General features: G+C 61.1%; 1 protein-coding gene across 1 annotated transcript; it reads right to left on the bottom strand.

Moving 5' to 3' along the window:
• Positions 1 to 582: 582 nt before the first annotated feature.
• Positions 583 to 14,832, bottom strand: LOC117647247 (tolloid-like protein 2). Its single transcript, XM_034388925.1, has 15 exons — positions 14,693 to 14,832; positions 12,478 to 12,511; positions 9,918 to 10,020; positions 9,089 to 9,175; positions 6,519 to 6,696; positions 5,333 to 5,544; positions 4,713 to 4,920; positions 4,199 to 4,407; positions 3,477 to 3,699; positions 2,705 to 2,949; positions 1,955 to 2,401; positions 1,697 to 1,879; positions 1,442 to 1,571; positions 1,178 to 1,362; positions 583 to 887 (listed from the first exon to the last, which is right to left on the bottom strand). The coding sequence occupies exons 4-15, from the start codon at positions 9,165 to 9,167 to the stop codon at positions 598 to 600; spliced, it is 2,589 nt and encodes an 862-aa protein (XP_034244816.1). The 5' UTR covers positions 9,168 to 9,175; positions 9,918 to 10,020; positions 12,478 to 12,511; positions 14,693 to 14,832; the 3' UTR covers positions 583 to 597.
• Between the last annotated feature and the right edge of the window lie 2,232 nt (positions 14,833 to 17,064).

Below are 17,064 nucleotides of genomic sequence, written 5' to 3'. Positions count from 1 at the left end.
GACTTGGCACTATCCACCCTTGCGGGGTGAACCTCACCCCGAAGGAGTGGTAAAATATCAACTATAAAACACATCTATTAATATAATGTTTATAACATTTTTCCTAGTCGGCTTTCAAGGCCGCACGAACGATTGAGCAATGCAAATGTGTGATATAGGCAACAGGCTTCTCGGAAGACTTGGTGCTCGTCCGGCCGCCGCGCCTCCCTTTGACCAGAGACGGGGCCGGCCCCCCTCCTCCCCATGGTACTACCAGTGTACTACCAGTGTACCAGGACTACCAGTGGCTGGTGCCTCGGCAGTGCTACCATGGCACCACACCGCGCCGCGGCCACAGCGGCCACGCTCCACCCCGCGTCAAAGTCGCCAGCCACGACCCGGCCCGGCCAGGGCCACGCCACGCCCAGGGCGCGCGTCCGCAGACGCGGCCCGGGAGAGCCCCCAGTGGGGCCCCACGGGTAACCCACAGGGGGCCTAGAGGGCGGTGGTCATGAGCCGGGGATCAGGTCGCGACCAGGCGGGGCTGGTCATCTACCGAAGGCCAGGCGGCAGGGGTGGCGGCGCGGGTGGCGGGGGAGGCAGGGGGGGACTTAACCGTCAGACGCTGTCGACGGAGGCGAAGCGGTGGCCCAGCTCGTCGCAGGCGTGCTGGCGGCGCGAGCCGGGCAGGCTGCGCGGCAGGCTGCGTGACAGGCTGCCGCCGTGCCCGATGCCCGCGATGCTCTCCGGGAAGTGGCGGCGCTGTCGCAGACGCGCCATCTGGCGGCGCCGTCGCCGCCGCTTGCGGTGGTGGCACCAGGCGCAGAACGCCACCGCCAGGAAGAGCGCGCCGCCCGCGCACCCCACCAGCACCAGCACCGTGTCCACCACGGGCGCCTCCACCAGGCCTGCCAACAGCAACGGTCAGTCTCTACCCCTCCACGGCGCTGTGGTCCATAGAAGAGCGGCGCAGGCGGACAAAACTCCCGATGCGTTTTGAGCTCCAGAGTCACTAAATGGGACTCGAACCGAACGTGCGACCCCACCAATGGATTGCTCTCCCAACGAGGAATCCATTGGTGGGGTCACTCGTTCGGTTCGAGCCCCACTCAGCGACTCTGGAGCTCAAAACGCGTCCCGAGTTTTGGCCGCCTGCGCCGGTCTTCTGGCCCCATGCGAGGCAGACAGTGCTACTCACAATTGAGCTCGTCCGAGTCGTCCTCGGCTCCACAGTTCCGTTCCTGGTTGCAGCGGAGGTTGTCTGCGATGCAGAAGCCGCTCTTCTCGCACGTGAACTGGGAGCACTGCGCGCTCGGCTCGGCCACCTCGGTGAACACGCCGCGGAAGCCCTGCGCGCCCACGCTCTTGTCCGCTATCACAAAACTGCGGGGCGGAAAGCGTCGTCAGTGAGGAACAAAAAAAAAAAAAACGAGTGGGTGCTTGAACCCGCGACCGCGCTCACCTGACGCGTAGCAGCGGCCCTTCCGAGACGTACTGCCACTTGTCCGCCGCGCCCTTCTCCCCGCACAGCTCGATGGGCATGGCGTCGGGCGCGAGCCACAGCCGGACCACGGCGGCCGGGCATCCGCGGGCTGCACGAGAAAGAGAAAAAGGTGAGTGTTGTTGTTGTTGTTGTTGTTGTTGTTGTTGTTGTTGTTGTTGTTGTTGTTGTTGTTGTTGTTGTTCCCGCGCTTGCGGTTTCGTCGAAAGGACTTACCCGAGGGCTCCCCCTCCACGGCGAAGGACTCGAAGTTGAGGAGGATCTTGTGCCGCAGCCGCACGGTGAGGTACCAGTTGCACGTCTTGCTGGCGTTGCCGTCCTTGGGGCCGTCGTAGTTGGCGGGGTAGTTGGGGCTCTGGATGACGCCGAAGGCCTTGCTCACGTTGCCGCCGCAAGCACCTGCAACGTGTGTGTGTGTTTGGTTCCGTCTCTCTCGCACTCACGGAGCGTTGGGTGCGAGAGAGACAGCCTTACCGTAGATGGGCTTGACGGGCTCGAAGGAGTAGTGGGCCTTGAAGCCGCTGAAGACGGCCTCGTTGTCCGAGTGCAGGAGCACCTTGAGCCCCACGGCGCCGCGGTTCGAGTCGATTGGTCCTGGCGCCGTGGTGCTGCAGTAGCGGCCTATCAGCGTCTCCGTGCCGTCGTGGTACAGGTTGTACATCTCGAGCCAGTCCTCGTGGCACACGTCGGAGCCGTACGCCCCCGTGGTGGCGTTGCCTTGGTCGGCGCGCACCTTGAAGTGGTCGAACACCACGGTCACCTGCTCGTTGGGCGTGGGCAGGAACATGTAGGTGCAGTTGGTGGCGGCCGGGTAGTTGGACGGGTACCGCGGCGAGTTGAAGTCCCCTTTTTTCTTGCCCGAGCTTCGGTACGTGAACGTGCAGGTGCCGTCCGGCGCCGCCGTGCCCGGGATGCGGTACTCTGGAAAATTCAGTGACGATTAGCGGTGAACGGTGAGTGTGGACAACGCACAGTGGGCAAGAAGACCGGTGGAGGCGGTCAAAATCCCGGACGCGTTTTGACCTCTAGAGCCGCTAAATAGGACTCAAATCGATTGTACGACCCCACCAATGGATTGCTCTCCGAACGAGGCATCCATTAGTGGGGTCACACGTTCGGTTCGAGTCCTGTTTAAGCGACTCTGGAGCTCAAACGTCCGGAGTTTTGGCCGCCGACGCGGGTCTTCTGGCAAATCCACTGTGCCACGGGCGGGACGCAACGCACCAGTCTCAAAGGTGTACTTGGCCTTGAAGCCGCGGCCCTGCATTTCGCCGCTGCTGAACACCATGACCAGGCGAGGGCCGTCCGAGGTGAGCGAGGCGGCGCCCAGGGGCACCGTGATGGACCCCGTGCCCACCGTGAAGTTGGTCTTCTCGCCGTCGCCGCACAGCTCGTGGTCGAACTTGTCGTACGCGTCCATGGCCTCCTGGCCCTTGAGGTAGATCTTGAGGTAGCCATCGCTGCAGGTCCTGTGGGCAGGCACGGCGGAGACTCTACTTCACTCTCTGTCGTGGCGCGGCTGTCGTCTCTCTCTAATCCACAAGACTCAATGCAAAGGGAGAGGAGTGGGACAGCGAAGAGGACGTCCCATCGGTCCCCGTGCCGTCTCCGAGAAACAATGGACAAGACCACTTAGATCTCAAAACTAGTTTGTAACTGGTTTCGTCAGACGTTAGTACTCTCAACAAGGTCGAGGCAGCCCATGTCCTCTTCTGCATTTGCGATTCCTCGAACCACTCGCAAGTCGATTACACAGTGTACGCATTGAGTCAGGGCGGGTGCGTCGCGGAAAGCGTTTAACTTTGCCTTCAGTTTAACATTCGTTTTAAATAAGCGGCAGTGTTACAGTTAGAATTTATTCAAGTCAAAGAGTGCGTTTATTTCGAGAGCTTTTAGTTTGATTATGTTTCAGGTCGACCAAAAAAACACGGAGGTTTAGCTGGGTTTTTAGAGCGGCAAAAATGGATCGGTATTTTGGGTTGGTGTTGGTACTCACTCGTTCTTGTTGGTGATCTCAAACATCATGAAGTCAAGCCGAACTCTTTCCAGGTTCTGAGAGTCTTGCATCCCGTAGATGAAGTAACGGCAAACGATCTTGGGCATGTAAGGGAAGGGGTAATTCGGACTGAACACAAAACCAGATGATTCTTTTTTGCTGAGGATCTTTTGATCGCACTCAGAGCCCCGGATGTGTTCGCCGTCGTTTGTCGAAATGAAATCTGGAACAGAGTTGGACAGTTTAGCGTTTCGATTTTGTTTGCGTTTAGCGCGCACGCGTTTGGTGCGGGGGAAGGGGAGGGGGGAAGGGGAATGTGTCCAGGCGCCCACGGCGGCCGCGACGGACTGCAGACGAGGCTAACTGTGTGATCATGACGAAACTAGACGCCAAAAAACATGTGTGGGGCTCAATGGGAGTGTCACTAAACAGCAGTGCTGTCCTCTTCATCATTTTTTCAGCACTGTGTTTTTTTTTCAAGGCAGCGATTGCCTGTGAGTTCTACGACGCGGAATATAAGAAACAGGGACAAATTTTCGGACGGGAAAACTTATCGGGAACCAACCGTGAGTGAATGAGGATGCACTTGGTCGACTTGTTTTCTTATTTATGCAAGTGAAGCTTATTATTTTTGTTGGTGGGTATACGTAATTTCCTTTTTGTTGCTTGGTCTTGTGATGACAGTCTAAAACAAGCTATCCTTTGTTGGCGCCACCGCTTACCCAGCTTGACAAAGCCCTCGCTGAACTCGTACATGCCCTTGAAGCCCCTGTTCTGCGTGTTGGCGGCGCGCTGCAGCGTCGTGAACGTCACGAACAAGGACGTCTCCGACGAGTACAGCACCAGGTTGCGCTGCTGGCCGCAGTAGGTGCCGATGACGGCCGACTCGTTGGTGGGGCCGTCGTACACCTTGACCACGTCGAACGGGCAGCTGCAAAGGGAACATGCACAGTCAGCCGTGGCGCCGCAGTGTGCAGTGGATTGGCCAGAAGACCGGCGCAGGCGGCCAAAACTCTGGGCGCGTTTTGAGCTCCAGAGTCGCTGAACAGGACTCGAACCGAACGTGTGACCCCCACCAATGGATTCCTCGTCCGGACAGCAGTCCATAGGTGAGGGCATAAGTTCGGTTCGAGTCCCATTTGGCGACTCTGGAACTCAAAACGCGTCTAGGGTTTTGGCCGCCTGCGCCGGCCGTCTGGCCCACTGTGACCGCGGGCGGTTCGAGACTGTACTCACTGCGGGCCGCCGTAGAAGAGGTCGAAGTCCCTGAACTCGAGCCGGACGCGCTGGCCCTCTATCCCGAGGAACGTGTAGGAGCAGTACAGGTCCTTGGGGTAGGCCCCCGGGTAGGTGGGCGACACGAGGCTGCCGTTGCGCGAAGTGGACGCGCGGACAGTGTAGCTGCAGGGCGCATTGGGCTGCGGCGTGCCCACCTCGAACACGGCTGCCAACAACAACAACAACAACGAGTTTAGACAAAGCGAGACAAAGTCGTGGGCGCAAACTCCGCGGCGCGTTGCGACCCGCCCCACCGCTCTGTCTCCCTCGCACTCATGTGGCACAGTGGGCCAGAAGACCGGTGGAGGCGGCCAAAACTCCAGACGCGTTTTGATCTCCAGAGTCGTTAAATGGGACTCGAACCGAACGTGTGACCCCACCAATGGATTCCTCGTTCGGAGAGCAATCCATTGGTGGGGTCATACGTTCGGTTCGAGTCCTGTTTAGCGACTCTGGAGCTCAAAACGCGTCTAGAGTTTTGGCCGCCTCCACTGGCCTTCTGGCCCACTGTGTGTGGCGTCCCGCATACGCGCGAGACAGACAGAGCGACGACGGCGGCCCTCGGACTAGGCACTCACAGTCGTTGATGAAGGTGTAGCGGCCCGCGAACAGCTCAGCGGTGGAGTTGGTCTTGTCGGTGTAGAAGCCGAGGGCGATGGTGCGGTGGAAGGACACCCGGCGGCGCGGCGGGATGGGCCCGCAGTAGCGGCCGCCGAACGCCGAGTTGATGAGGTTGCGGGGGTCCGGGCTCTGCACCTCCGAGTACACGTCCAGGTACTCGTGGATGCACCTGCAACGACAAGCCCAGGCTCGCACTTCGTTTCGCTATGGAGAGGGGGAAACGACTCGGGTTACCCGGTGCACGTCCATTTTGTAATCCGGGTTCATCCAGGCTTAATGCAAGTTTATCCGGGAGTATCCGGGGTATCCGGGGCTATCCGCACTGCAGGAAATAACCACAACAAAAGTACACAAATTTCTGGCAATTTTTTTTATCAGGAATTTAGTGTACTTTTCAAGTACAACAATTGTTGTACAAAGTACAATGGAACCGGCATGACGAATGCTGTGCAGTCCAGGGCTCGTTGTGGTTTGTACAATTCTCGTTGTACATTCTACAATCCCTGTTGTACTTTTATTGCACAGTTTTTGTTGTACTTTTGTTGTACTATCCACACTTTTTCTTGCAGTGCGGGGTCATCCGGGGTCATCCGGGGTCATCCGGAGCTCTCCGGGGTTATCCAGGGTTATCCAGGGTATCCAAGGTTATCCAGGGTTATCCGGGGTTATCTGGAGTAATCCCAATGCGACGTACACCAAATTTCCAAGTCCACTGAAAACCCAAACGTGGTCTAGACCGCACCAACTGATGTGGTCAAATGGATGCCATTTTGACCGCATCAGTTGGTGTGGTCTAGACCACGTTTGGGGCGTTTGGTGTGGTCTAGACCACACCAAACGGGGCCAAACGTGGTCTAGACCGCACCACGTGGCCAAACGTGGTCTAGACCACACCAAACGGGGCCAAACGTGGTCTAGACCACACCAAACGGGGCCAAACGTGGTCTAGACCACACCAAACGTGGCCAAACGTGGTCTAGACCGCACCACGTGCCCAAACGTGGTCTAGACCACACCAACTGATGTGGTCAAAATGGCACCCATCTGACCACACCAGTGGTGCGGTCTGGACCACGTTTGGTTTTTCAGTGTCGTTGCCCCCTCGATCGGCTGATGGAGAGGGAGGGGGGGGGGGAGACTCACTCGGGCGGCGTGCCCCTGAGGTTGAACAAGGTGAAGGACACCTCGACGCGCTGCCGGGGCTGCGCCTGGAACACGTAGATGCACTGGCGCGCGTGGTTGTCCGGGTTGATGAAGACGGGCGCCGTGAAGGTGCCATTCATCGGGCCCCCGGGACGACTGGAGAACGTCCGGTCGCACTCTGGAAATGCGTTGCAAACAATTCAAAAAATTAATTTCATTTTTTTTTAAATTCGGAATTTGTTTTTAATACAAAGAGAATCGGTAGAATCAAAGTTGCCGTCTGTCTGTCTGTCTGTCTGTCTGTCTGTCTGTCTGTCTGTCTGTCTGTCTGTCTGTCTGTCTGTCTGTCTGTCTGTCTGTCCGCTGTGCCCTGGCTGCGCCGCGGCCCCGGCCTTCACGATTGGCGGGTTGCCGCGGTGGCTGGTGACTGCCATGACGGCCGTGAATGTGCATGGAGGGCCACGAGGGGCATGGATGGGCCGACGGGCCGCCTGGAGCCCCTGGCTGCCGATCAAGGCTACCCGGTCCAAGTGTCTCCTTCGGTCCCCTTGGACGCGTTCCTCTCCGTCGAGTGGCGGAGCGAAAGAGGGCCGGGGGGGGGGGAGGCTGGGCTAGCAGCTTGATGAGAATGTGCTGATGCAGCTCAGGCCGCCAGGCGCCTTTCACACGAGAGTCTCTCAAGGGGTGGGGTGGGATCGCGGCCGCCTCCAGGGTGCACGCCCGTGACACACTGACGGCGCCCTTGAATCCTCCGGGCGCCTACAGGCCTGGAGGCTGATTCCGAGCTCTCTCTCTCGCGCCCGGCCCGACGGGAGGGAGGGAAAGTGAAAGAGACAGAGCCACTCTTTGGAATCGCTCGACTGGAAGCAAACGGCGGAGATGAGAATTCACGGGCCGTCCCCTCGCCGTCGCGGGGAGAGGCACAGTGGGCCAGAAGACCGGTGGAGGCGGACAAAACCCCGGACGCGGTTACAGCTCCAGAGTCGCTAAGTGGGACTCGAACCGAACGTGTGACCCCACTAATGGATTGCTCTCCGAACGAGGAATCCATTGGTGGGGTCACACGTTCGGTTCTAGGCCTGTTTAGCGACTCTGGAGCGCAAAACGCATCTAGAGCTTTGTCCGCCTCCACCGGTCTCCTGGCCCACTGTGAGAGGGTGAGGCGCCTCACGGCAGGGGAGACGTTACCTACGGCATGCTGGCGGCCGAGGTCGCGCCAGGGCCAAAGCCACGCCGAGGCTACGCAGCGGGGCGGTAGGCGATGATGAAGCCGATGAAGATGAGCACGAACAGGGTGATGATGGCGATGCCCACGCACTGCACCAGGCGCTCCGAGTGCGTGGCTGGCATCTCGCTGTTGCACTCGCTGGACGCACACTCTCTGTCCTTGTCTACTCGCTGTTGCACTCGCTGGACGCACACTCTCTGTCCTGTCTACTCGCTGTTGCACTCGCTGGACGCACACTCTCTGTCCTTGTCTACTCGCTGTTGCACTCGCTGGACGCACACTCTCTGTCCTTGTCTACTCGCTGTTGCACTCGCTGGACGCACACTCTCTGTCCTGTCTACTCGCTGTTGCACTCGCTGGACGCACACTCTCTGTCCTTGTCTACTCGCTGTTGCACTCGCTGGACGCACACTCTCTGTCCTGTCTACTCGCTGTTGCACTCACTGGACGCACACTCTCTGTCCTGTCTACTCGCTGTTGCACTCGCTGGAAGCACACTCTCTGTCCTATCCACGTTCTGAACACTCTCTGGCTGTACACTCTCTGTCCTGTCTAATCTCTGAACACTCTGTACGCTCGCAATGCACACTCTCTGTGCACTCGCTGGACGCACACTCTCTGTCCTCCCTGAACACTCTCTGGCTACTCCCTACACTCTGCACACTCCCTTCACACTCCACTGCCTGGCTGCAGCCGATACGCGGTGATGCCGCCAGGACGGCTGACGGCCAAGTGAGGCACGGCGCGCTGCTGCGAGGCGGCGGGGCGGCGGGCCCCCCACCGTGGCGGGGCGCTACGCGACGCTACGCGACGCTACGCGACGCTACGCGACGTGGCCGGCAGGGCGTTACACGTTGCAGGCCTACAGGCGAGCCTACAGGCGAAGGCCCTCCACCCCCGCAGGCCCTACAGGCCCTCCCCGATCTTGATTCGTGCCATTGAGGGTGTCGAGGACGCGTCCGTCACAACAGAGCGTGCTGTCATCGTCAAAGAGGCGGGGGAAGGGAAGTCCGCGCCCCAGTTTGTTTGTCTTTTGTTGTTGTTCTTTTGCTTTTTGCGCGCTGTCGTGCCCACAGTGGGCCAGAGGACTGGTAGAGGCGGGCAAAACTCTAGACGCGTTTAGAGCTTCAGAGTCGCTAAATAGGACCTCGAACCAAACTTGTGACTCCACCAATGGACTCCTTGTTTGAAGAGCAATCCATTGGTGGGGTCACACGTTCGGTTCGAGTCCCATTTAGCGGCTCTGGAGCTCAAAACGCGTCTAGGGTTTTGTCCGCCTTCACCGGTTCTCTGGCCCACTGTGGTGCGTCTCTCTTTGTCGTCGTCCGATATCCGCACTCACCTGACGAAGACAGAGCGGCGGCGGCGAGTAGGCAGACGAGCACTCCCAGACCGCTCCGTAAGCTGTGGGCCTGGACCATAGTGACTCCTGGAACAGAGCAGCGCGAACCGAGCGTTCGTTCAGTAACCTTTTGACCTCGATCCCCGTCATGTTTTGTTTTATTTGTCAGCTGACGTTACATCCAACTTCGCGTGTACATTTCGGAGATCAGGCAGCGCGTGCAGTGCTAACCAGACCGCGCCGAAATTCTCCACCCCGTTTCCGAACGACGATTCTCCGTTGTTTGAGTAGTTTGCTCATTTTGCATACAGGGTCTGCAGGGGGTGGGGCAGCGCCCCGAGCGCCCCCTGGCGGCGTCCCGCCAAAGCGCTGCCACGCGCGTCCTGCGCGCGTCCCCGTCGAGTACCGGACCGGACGAACCAGCAGGGACCATCAGGGACCAGCACACAGTGGGCAAGAAGACCGGTGCCGGCGGCCGAAACTCCAGACGCATTTTGAGCTCCAGAGTCGCTAAACAGGACTCGAACTAAACATGTGACCCCACCAATGGATTCCTCGTTCGGAGAGCAATCCATTGGTGGGGTCACACGCGCGGTTCGAGTCTCATTATGCGACCCTGGAGCTCAAAACGCGTCGGGGATTTTGACCGCCTCGACCGGTATTCTGGCCCACTGTTCGCCCGCCCAAGCCTCTCCTTCGTCTCGACGCGGTGACCAGGGCCCAGGACCCAGGGTGTTGGCACGACGGGGTGACCGATGACACGGCCCTGGCCCGGAGTAGCGCGAGCGGAACGTGTCCCTGACCGATCAGTCCCTTCGAGTGTACTCACCTCATGAGGTCGCGACAGAGCCATGGAGCCCCAGGGCTGTACCAGAGGCACCAGCGGCGGGGACGGAAGCAGCTGCCCTGGGGCGGCATGCAACGTGGGTCACCTGGGGGCAAACGAGCACAAAGTCACACACAGAGTCCAGCGAGCAGCGTTCGGGGTGGCGACCCACCCCTTGTCTCTCTCGCATCACGCGGCGTCCGGCAGGGGTGCGTGAGAGACAGAGCGTAGGCCGGCCTGCCAGGCGACGTCACAGTGTTGTTCGCCTCGGAGCGAGGAGGGTCTCCGCAGAGGCATTGCGGGGACGACATCCCACTCCCGATCTCTCCCACAGCCACCGTTTGCAAAGAGAGTAGGCTTTACAAGAATATGCACGAATATTTTATTTAGGCACGCGGCCGACAGTCCATGAGTACCGCCCTGTAAACCTTGCATCGAAGGCGCGCGACGGCCGCAGTCACCCTGCCGCCACGCCCCGCCGCGCCCCGCCGCGCCCCGCCGCGCTCCGCCGCGCCCCGCCGCGCCCCGCCACGCCCCGCCGCGCCCCGCCGCACCGCACCCCGCCACGCCCCGACCTCCCCCACCATCTTTGTGCGAGTAGCCCAGAGGTAAGTGGGCCAGGCCGCCAGGCCCTCAGTGGGCCACCCTCCCCCACCCTCCCCCCCCTCCCCGCCCCCTGCCGCCGCCCCTCCCGTCTCGCCTAAACATCTCTCCCACCCGGGTGTGGGACTGTCGGGGGCCAGGGGAGGGGCGGCGGGGGCGGCGCGGGGGCGGCGCGGGGGCGGCGCGGGGGGGCAGGAGTACCCGCGTACCCCCTCTGCGGGTACCGCTCGTGTCTCTGCGCATCTTCTGCGCGCATCTGCCGCCGTGAAGCCGTGAAGCTGGGCGAGGCGTCGCCATGGAGACCTTATCGATTGCACGGAGCAGAGCGGAGCGGAGCGGAGCGCGGCCAGGGCTGCTGCGCGCAGGCGCGGCGCAGGCGCGGAACGCGTGGACCGGCCCGGGGAGGGGGCTTCGGCCATGCTCGGCCACGCTCGGCCACGCTCGGCGGGGCTCGGCGGGGCCCGGCGGGGCCCGTTCGCGCTCGGGGGAGGCAGGGCGGCAGGGCGGCAGGGTCCACGACGGGAGGATTGTCTTAAGGTGAGAGGGAGGGGGCTGTTTGGATAGAGGCCGTCGGGCGTTGGGCACCCTGGGCACCACGGAATACTAGCAGAAGTGACGTTTCTTCTGCCGGGAAAGACAGAGAGAAAGTTGCCCCCAAAGGGGGTGGGGGCTACCTGCGCAGGTGCGGGACGAGGGCGCCTCGCGGTGGCGGAGGGGGAGGGGTGGGGGTGAGGCGAAGACAGCTGCCGTCCCCCCACTGCGGGGGCATCGCTCATTGGCGAATGGACCAGCTGGGGGCCGGCGGAGGGCTGGCGGGCTAGGCTGGAGGGCTGGGGGTTTGAAGCGAAAACGGGGTGCTGCAGGCCCCCTCCCCCTCCCTCGCGCCCTGCCTCTTGCGATAGAAGAGCATACCTCATTGGTCTATCGAGTCACGGGCTACCAACGTGACGGCCAATCAGAGATGAGGCGCCAGACACACCGGAAAGGGAAATCTGGGGAGCCGCGGTGTCCCGAACCCGAACATGCCGTCCCGAACACGCCGTCCCGAACACGCCGTCCCGAACACGCCGTCCCGAACACGCCGTCCCGAACACGCCGTCGCGAACACGCCGTCCCGAACACGCCGTCCCGAACACGCCGTCCCGAACACGCCGCCCCGAACACGCCGTCCCGAACACGCCGTTGCCACGCCCCCTAGGGTGGCGCGTGCCTGCTCCAGGAGTGCATCCGGGTGCCCCGAGAGACTGGGGGAACCCAAACCGGGACGGGGGGGGGGGGGGGGCTCTCGGAGCGAGCGGAGCTTAGGCACGCGAACCATGGAGGCAGGGCCGGGCAGGGCGGTAGGGCAGGCAGGGCAGGCAGGGCTTGGGGTGCCGGAGCCGACGGCTTATTGCGGCGGTACTTTGGGTCTGACTAGGGAATGGTCTCAAGAAGGCCGACAATAACAAAAACAACAACAACTACTACTACTAACATTCGACATTATCGAAAAGGACATTCGCATATGAACTAGTCACGTGTTAGTCTCCTGGTGTAAAGATAGATCGCGAAAAGGCACACAATACCGTTCGCAAATGCATTTAATGTTATTTTTTTTTGTTGCTTTTTGTTGTTGTTGTTGTTGTTGTTGTTATTATTATTATTGTTTTTTAGTTTTAGCGGTGGTGTAAACTTATCTTCGCCCAGCTGGTAAGGATCTGAATTAATTGTTCCTCGGAGAGCCAAATCGAGTAGTTGCACTGAACAGTGCAGGGTGGTTTCGTTATCCACTGATGGAATGACAAACTTCACCCCTCCCTATTCCTCCAAAAAAAAGCAAAACCAAACAAATTGCCACTACGCGCGCACATTCGGCCACAAAACAAACGGAGGCGAGGAAACGCATTTTCAGCCTCGCGCTTCGACACGCCGTTCGCATTCATGTTTTGATGTGTGCTTTGATTATTTTTTTTCGGCTTACCGTTGCTTTTCCTGGGCTTCCGCCATCGTCCTCCCTGGAAACAAAACAACACTTCGTTAGTGAGGACAAACAAAACGAGTTGCCGCTGCCAACGGGAACGGGCTAATTTGTAAACATGCATCACTTCCCAGCATTCTGCTGGCCATAAATCAATAACGTCACAAAATATGACATCTGTTGTGGTCGCTGCTTTGTGTCATGAACTGCCAGATCCCCACATCTCCATGATCGAGTTCACTATACCAACGCGTCTGGGGACTGAACTGACATTCCAAGCTAAAAACACGGCTTGGACCAGGCTCTCAAAGGCCAGTGTCTCAAAGGTCAGGGTCTCAAAGGGTCTCAAAGCCAGGGTCTCAAAGGGTGTCAAAGCCTGGGTCTCCAAGGGTCTCAAAAGGGTCTCGAAGCCAGGGTCTCAAGAGGCCTCAAAGGGTCTCAAAGCCAGGGTCTCAAGAGGCCTCAAAGGGTCTCAAAGGCCAGGGTCTCTGAGGGTCTCAAAGGTCAGGGTGTCAAGGGTTAGGGTCTCAAGGGTTGGGGTCTCAAAGGATAGGGTCTCACAGGGTCTCAAAGCCAGGGTCTAAAAGGGTCTCAAAGGTCAGGCTGTCTGAGGGTCGCAAAGGTCAGGGTCTCAAGAGTCAGGATCTCAAAGTCTGGAGTCTCAAAGGAAAGGGTCTCAGGGGCAAGGGTCTCAAGCCACAGCAGAGCTGCAGCCACCTCCCCGCTCCGTATGGACAGATGTAAACAAACTGTCAAACACAGATCCGTCGCCCAGACAATCAGACAGTCCCCCTATGGTCGCGGTGACAGAGGGCTTGCCTGCCAATGTCAATTTAGGCCACTCTGGTTAAGCTGCGCGGAAGGCAACGCTTGCCACGCCGGAGATCTCGGGTTGCCATTTTGCTCGCCGGTGACTCTGAGCGCCTGCAGAGCGTGGGGTAGGCCATCCCGCTGAGCACGCCGTCTGCGCGGGTTGCCTACCCTCGGAGTCACAGGCGCTCATGCAGCAAAGGTAGGCCATCCCGCTGAGCACGCCGTCTGCGCGGGTTGTCTACCCTCGGAGTCACAGGCGCTGAGCAGGCCGCTGGGTCAGCGTTGCAAGCAACGAACTTGGTTTGAGAAGGAGCATAGCTTTTCCAGACCGTTTTAGCCGGTAACCTAGCGTGTTATTTTTATACATCATCTCAATTCCCACTGCCATCTCTCTCAGTATATTCATGGCACATTATTCAAACAGTTGCTCCTTTCCCAATCCTAAATCGGACATTGCTGAACGAATTCCAGCGGCAGCTAGTTCACGACTTCACGCCAACAATTTCACATTGCACCAAAATGTTGTGCCAATTTAGAGTTTGTTTGTGTGTATACGCTAACACGAGGACTGAATATGATGATTCGCGAGCTTTAAACGTTGAGCGTTTCAGCGTTAAACGTTGAGCGTTAAACGTTGAGCGTTTGAGCGTTAAACCCTGAGAACACAGACAGACACCACTGGCGCCATTCCCTGAGCTACGTATGCACGTACGATAGCGAACGAGTATTCTGGCCGTTTTGGCGGCGGCACGTTTTCGATTTTCTGGCCTTGACAGACTGCGGTCCTGCGGCCCTGCGGCAGAGCCGAAGCCACTCCCTGCCAGCCTCACCTAACCCTTCCTCGGCACGGCCTGGCGTGGCCTGGCGCGGCCTGGCGCGGCCTTGCCCAAACACGCCCCACCCCTCCCCTCGCCCAGAGAGAAAACGGCCCCCCTTTGCGGACGCCCCCCGCCAAGTTGAGCAAAATGGTACGCACGGCCCTTGGTGGCCCTCGGCGGCCCTCGGCGGCCCTCGGCGGACAAAAGCGGCCGCCCTTCTCGACGACACAGAACTGCGAAAGAAGGGTGGGCGCCCCGCCCCGCCCCGCCCCGCCCCGCCCCGCAGCGCCGAGCTGGCTTGGACCGTCGAGACCCCTTGCATCGGGGCGAGGGCAGGCGGCCAGGCGAGGGGGCCGAGAGCGGGGCGCATGCCCGGGGAGGGGGCGGCCGTAAACGGCCTGGCCGAGGACGGGGCGGCCGAGGACGAGGGCTGGGCCGGATTAGGTTAGGAGGCAGCATCCCCAGGGCGGCCAGACGCCCGTCCCGGCCGTGCCCCCAACGGGGCGTGGTGCGTGTGTGCGTGTGGGTGTGGGCGCGCACGCAGCGTGCACGCAGCGCGCACGCGTGCGGGGCTTATTGTGACTCACCTCGTGGCCTGGGACGGGGCGGAGTCATGTGTGGACGTAATCCCAAGCACGGCGACGAGGCACTGCACTTCACTGCACTGCACGATCTCCACTGCGGCACTCTCGCTGCGGCGCGGCACTATGCGCGGCACTGCGCGCCCCGCCGCCCCCGCCGCCCCGCGTCGCGCCACGTCGCCGCGGTCGCCGCCCGCTGCTGCGTCCGCCGCGTCGCACACCTCACGCGCCTGGCGTCGCCTCGCACGCTCACCGCGGCCACGCCGTCGTGGTCCCCGTGGTCCCCGTGGTCGTCATGTCCCCGTTGAGCAATGAGTCTCCGCCACGCCGCGCCGCACCGCGCCTCGCCACGCCGCGCTCGCCCCGCCTGTCTCCGTGGCGCCTGGCAGCCCTCTGCTGGCACCGGCCAGCCCAGCCAGCCCAGCCAGCCCAGCCCAGCCAGGGCCCAGCAACCCCCCGCCTGCTGGGGGTGGGGGCCGCGGGAGGGGGAGGGGGAGGGGGAGGGGGAGGGGGCTGCGCGCAGCGACGGCAGGCAGCGCAGGCAGCGCCACTACGGACCGGCGTAGCGGCGTCGCGGCGTAGCCCAGGCAGCCCGGCCGTGGGGCGTGGCGGCCAGGCCAGGCTGGGCGGGCTGGGCTCCCTGTGGCACGGCTGGGCCCGGTCCGAAGCCAGCCGAAGGCACCCGAAGCCAGCCGAAGCCCACTGCAAGAAACGGGGGGACAAACGCTGGGCCCCCGAGTGCAGGCAGGCCGAGGCAGGCCCTGTCCTCCCCAAGTTGCCAACTCAAATATTTGAAGAAAATTAATGAGGTTTTCTTAGCTTCCAGCGCGGCGTCGTCGTCGCGCCGCCCGGCCCCGCGTGGCTTCGGGCCCTACGGTGTGGCGGTGACGGGGTGCTTGGACCGGACGAGGGCGACAGCGGCAGCAGCGAGGGACGCATATCGAGCGCGCGGGAAGCAGCGCGCCAATCATCAGCCAATGACGGCGCCGCGATTTGGCGGGAATCTTAAAACGAGCCGTTCGATTGGCCCGCCGTTGTGGATTCTGGGGACTTTGGGCGTGGCGGGCAAGGAGCAAGGGGAGCAAGGGCTGACAGTGGCGGCCCTTGGCTCGGCTTGGAGGTGGGGGTACTCCTTGTCAACGTGTACTCCAGCCTCCAGCAGGCCAAGCAGGCCCTCCAGGTGCTCCTGCAGGGAGCGCGCTGCCGCCGCTGCTACTCCCGGCCCCGCCACGCCCCGCCACGCCACGCCCCGCCCCGCCACGCCCCGCCACGCCCCGCCGTGCTCTGCGCAGGGTTGTTCTACCCCTGCTACTTCCAGCCAACTTGCGGCCCCTGCCCCGCCCCCTCCCCGCCCGCCCGGATACAGGCTAGAGCAGGGCGCGGCAGGGCGCGGCGGGGCGACCAGAGGGATTCGAGAAGCGAGGCGAAGTGATGCGGGGTCGATGGTCGTTGGTCGCTCGCCGCGGATCGCACTGAAATCAAAGGGCTGGACCGAAAGCAGCAAGCCTTCCCCCGAGAGCCGCGAGGCGCGCGAGAGCAGACGCGCCGGCAAAATGAAAAAGCAAAATAAGAGCAGGAGGGAGAGAGCGAAAAAGAAAAGAGCTTCAAAAGACGTTCTGGCGTGTTATTGTTGTGCTGTGCCGTCTGGCGCGTCTGGCGGCCGAGTAGCGCCACAGTGGGCCAGAAGACCGGTGGAGGCGGCCAAAACTCTAGACGCGTTTTGAGCTCCAGAATCGCTAAACAGGACTCGAACCGAACGTGTGACCCCACTAATGGATTGCTCTCCGAACGAGCAATCCATTGGTGGGGTCACACGTTCGGTTCGAGTCCCATTTAGCGACTCTGGAGCTCAAAACGCGTCTAGAGTTTTGTCCGCCTCCACCGGCCTCTGGCCCACTGTGCGTTCCTCGGAGCACCGCCGCCGGGGGGGGCGTCCACCTATGACGTAACGGCCCCGACTCGGTTTAGCGTGCCGCTCGGGGACGGGCCCCGCCAAGGGCCCCGCTCCGTGCCTCGTGCTCACCAACGCGCTGCCTTTGAGTCTCTCCTTTTCTCATCTCGTTGCAACGCCCCTGGGCCGCGCCTCGGGCCGGGGTGGGGCCGCTGGCTGCCGTTGGCCCCCTGGCCTAGAAGCCTGGCGTCCCCCCCCCACCCCCAGCACCGCCCGCAGCACCGCCACCCCCTGCGCGAGGTCCCGTCCCCCAGCAGCCCCCGCCCGCCGCAGCCTCCAGCCCGTGTATGGATTTCTCGCCATAATGATTGCCTATCGCTTAAATGGGTCGTTACGGTCCTTTCAAGTAGCGTTTGCGTTGTTTATTTTGCATTTCGTCGGTTAAATAGCCTAATTTTGGTGTCGCGGTCGCGTAAATGTGAAATAA

Source organism: Thrips palmi, unplaced genomic scaffold (genome assembly GCF_012932325.1).
Source record: "Thrips palmi isolate BJ-2018 unplaced genomic scaffold, TpBJ-2018v1 HiC_scaffold_2, whole genome shotgun sequence".
NCBI lineage: Eukaryota > Metazoa > Arthropoda > Insecta > Thysanoptera > Thripidae > Thrips > Thrips palmi.
Note: the sequence above shows the minus strand (reverse complement) of the source record. Positions and strands in the feature narration are given on the sequence as shown.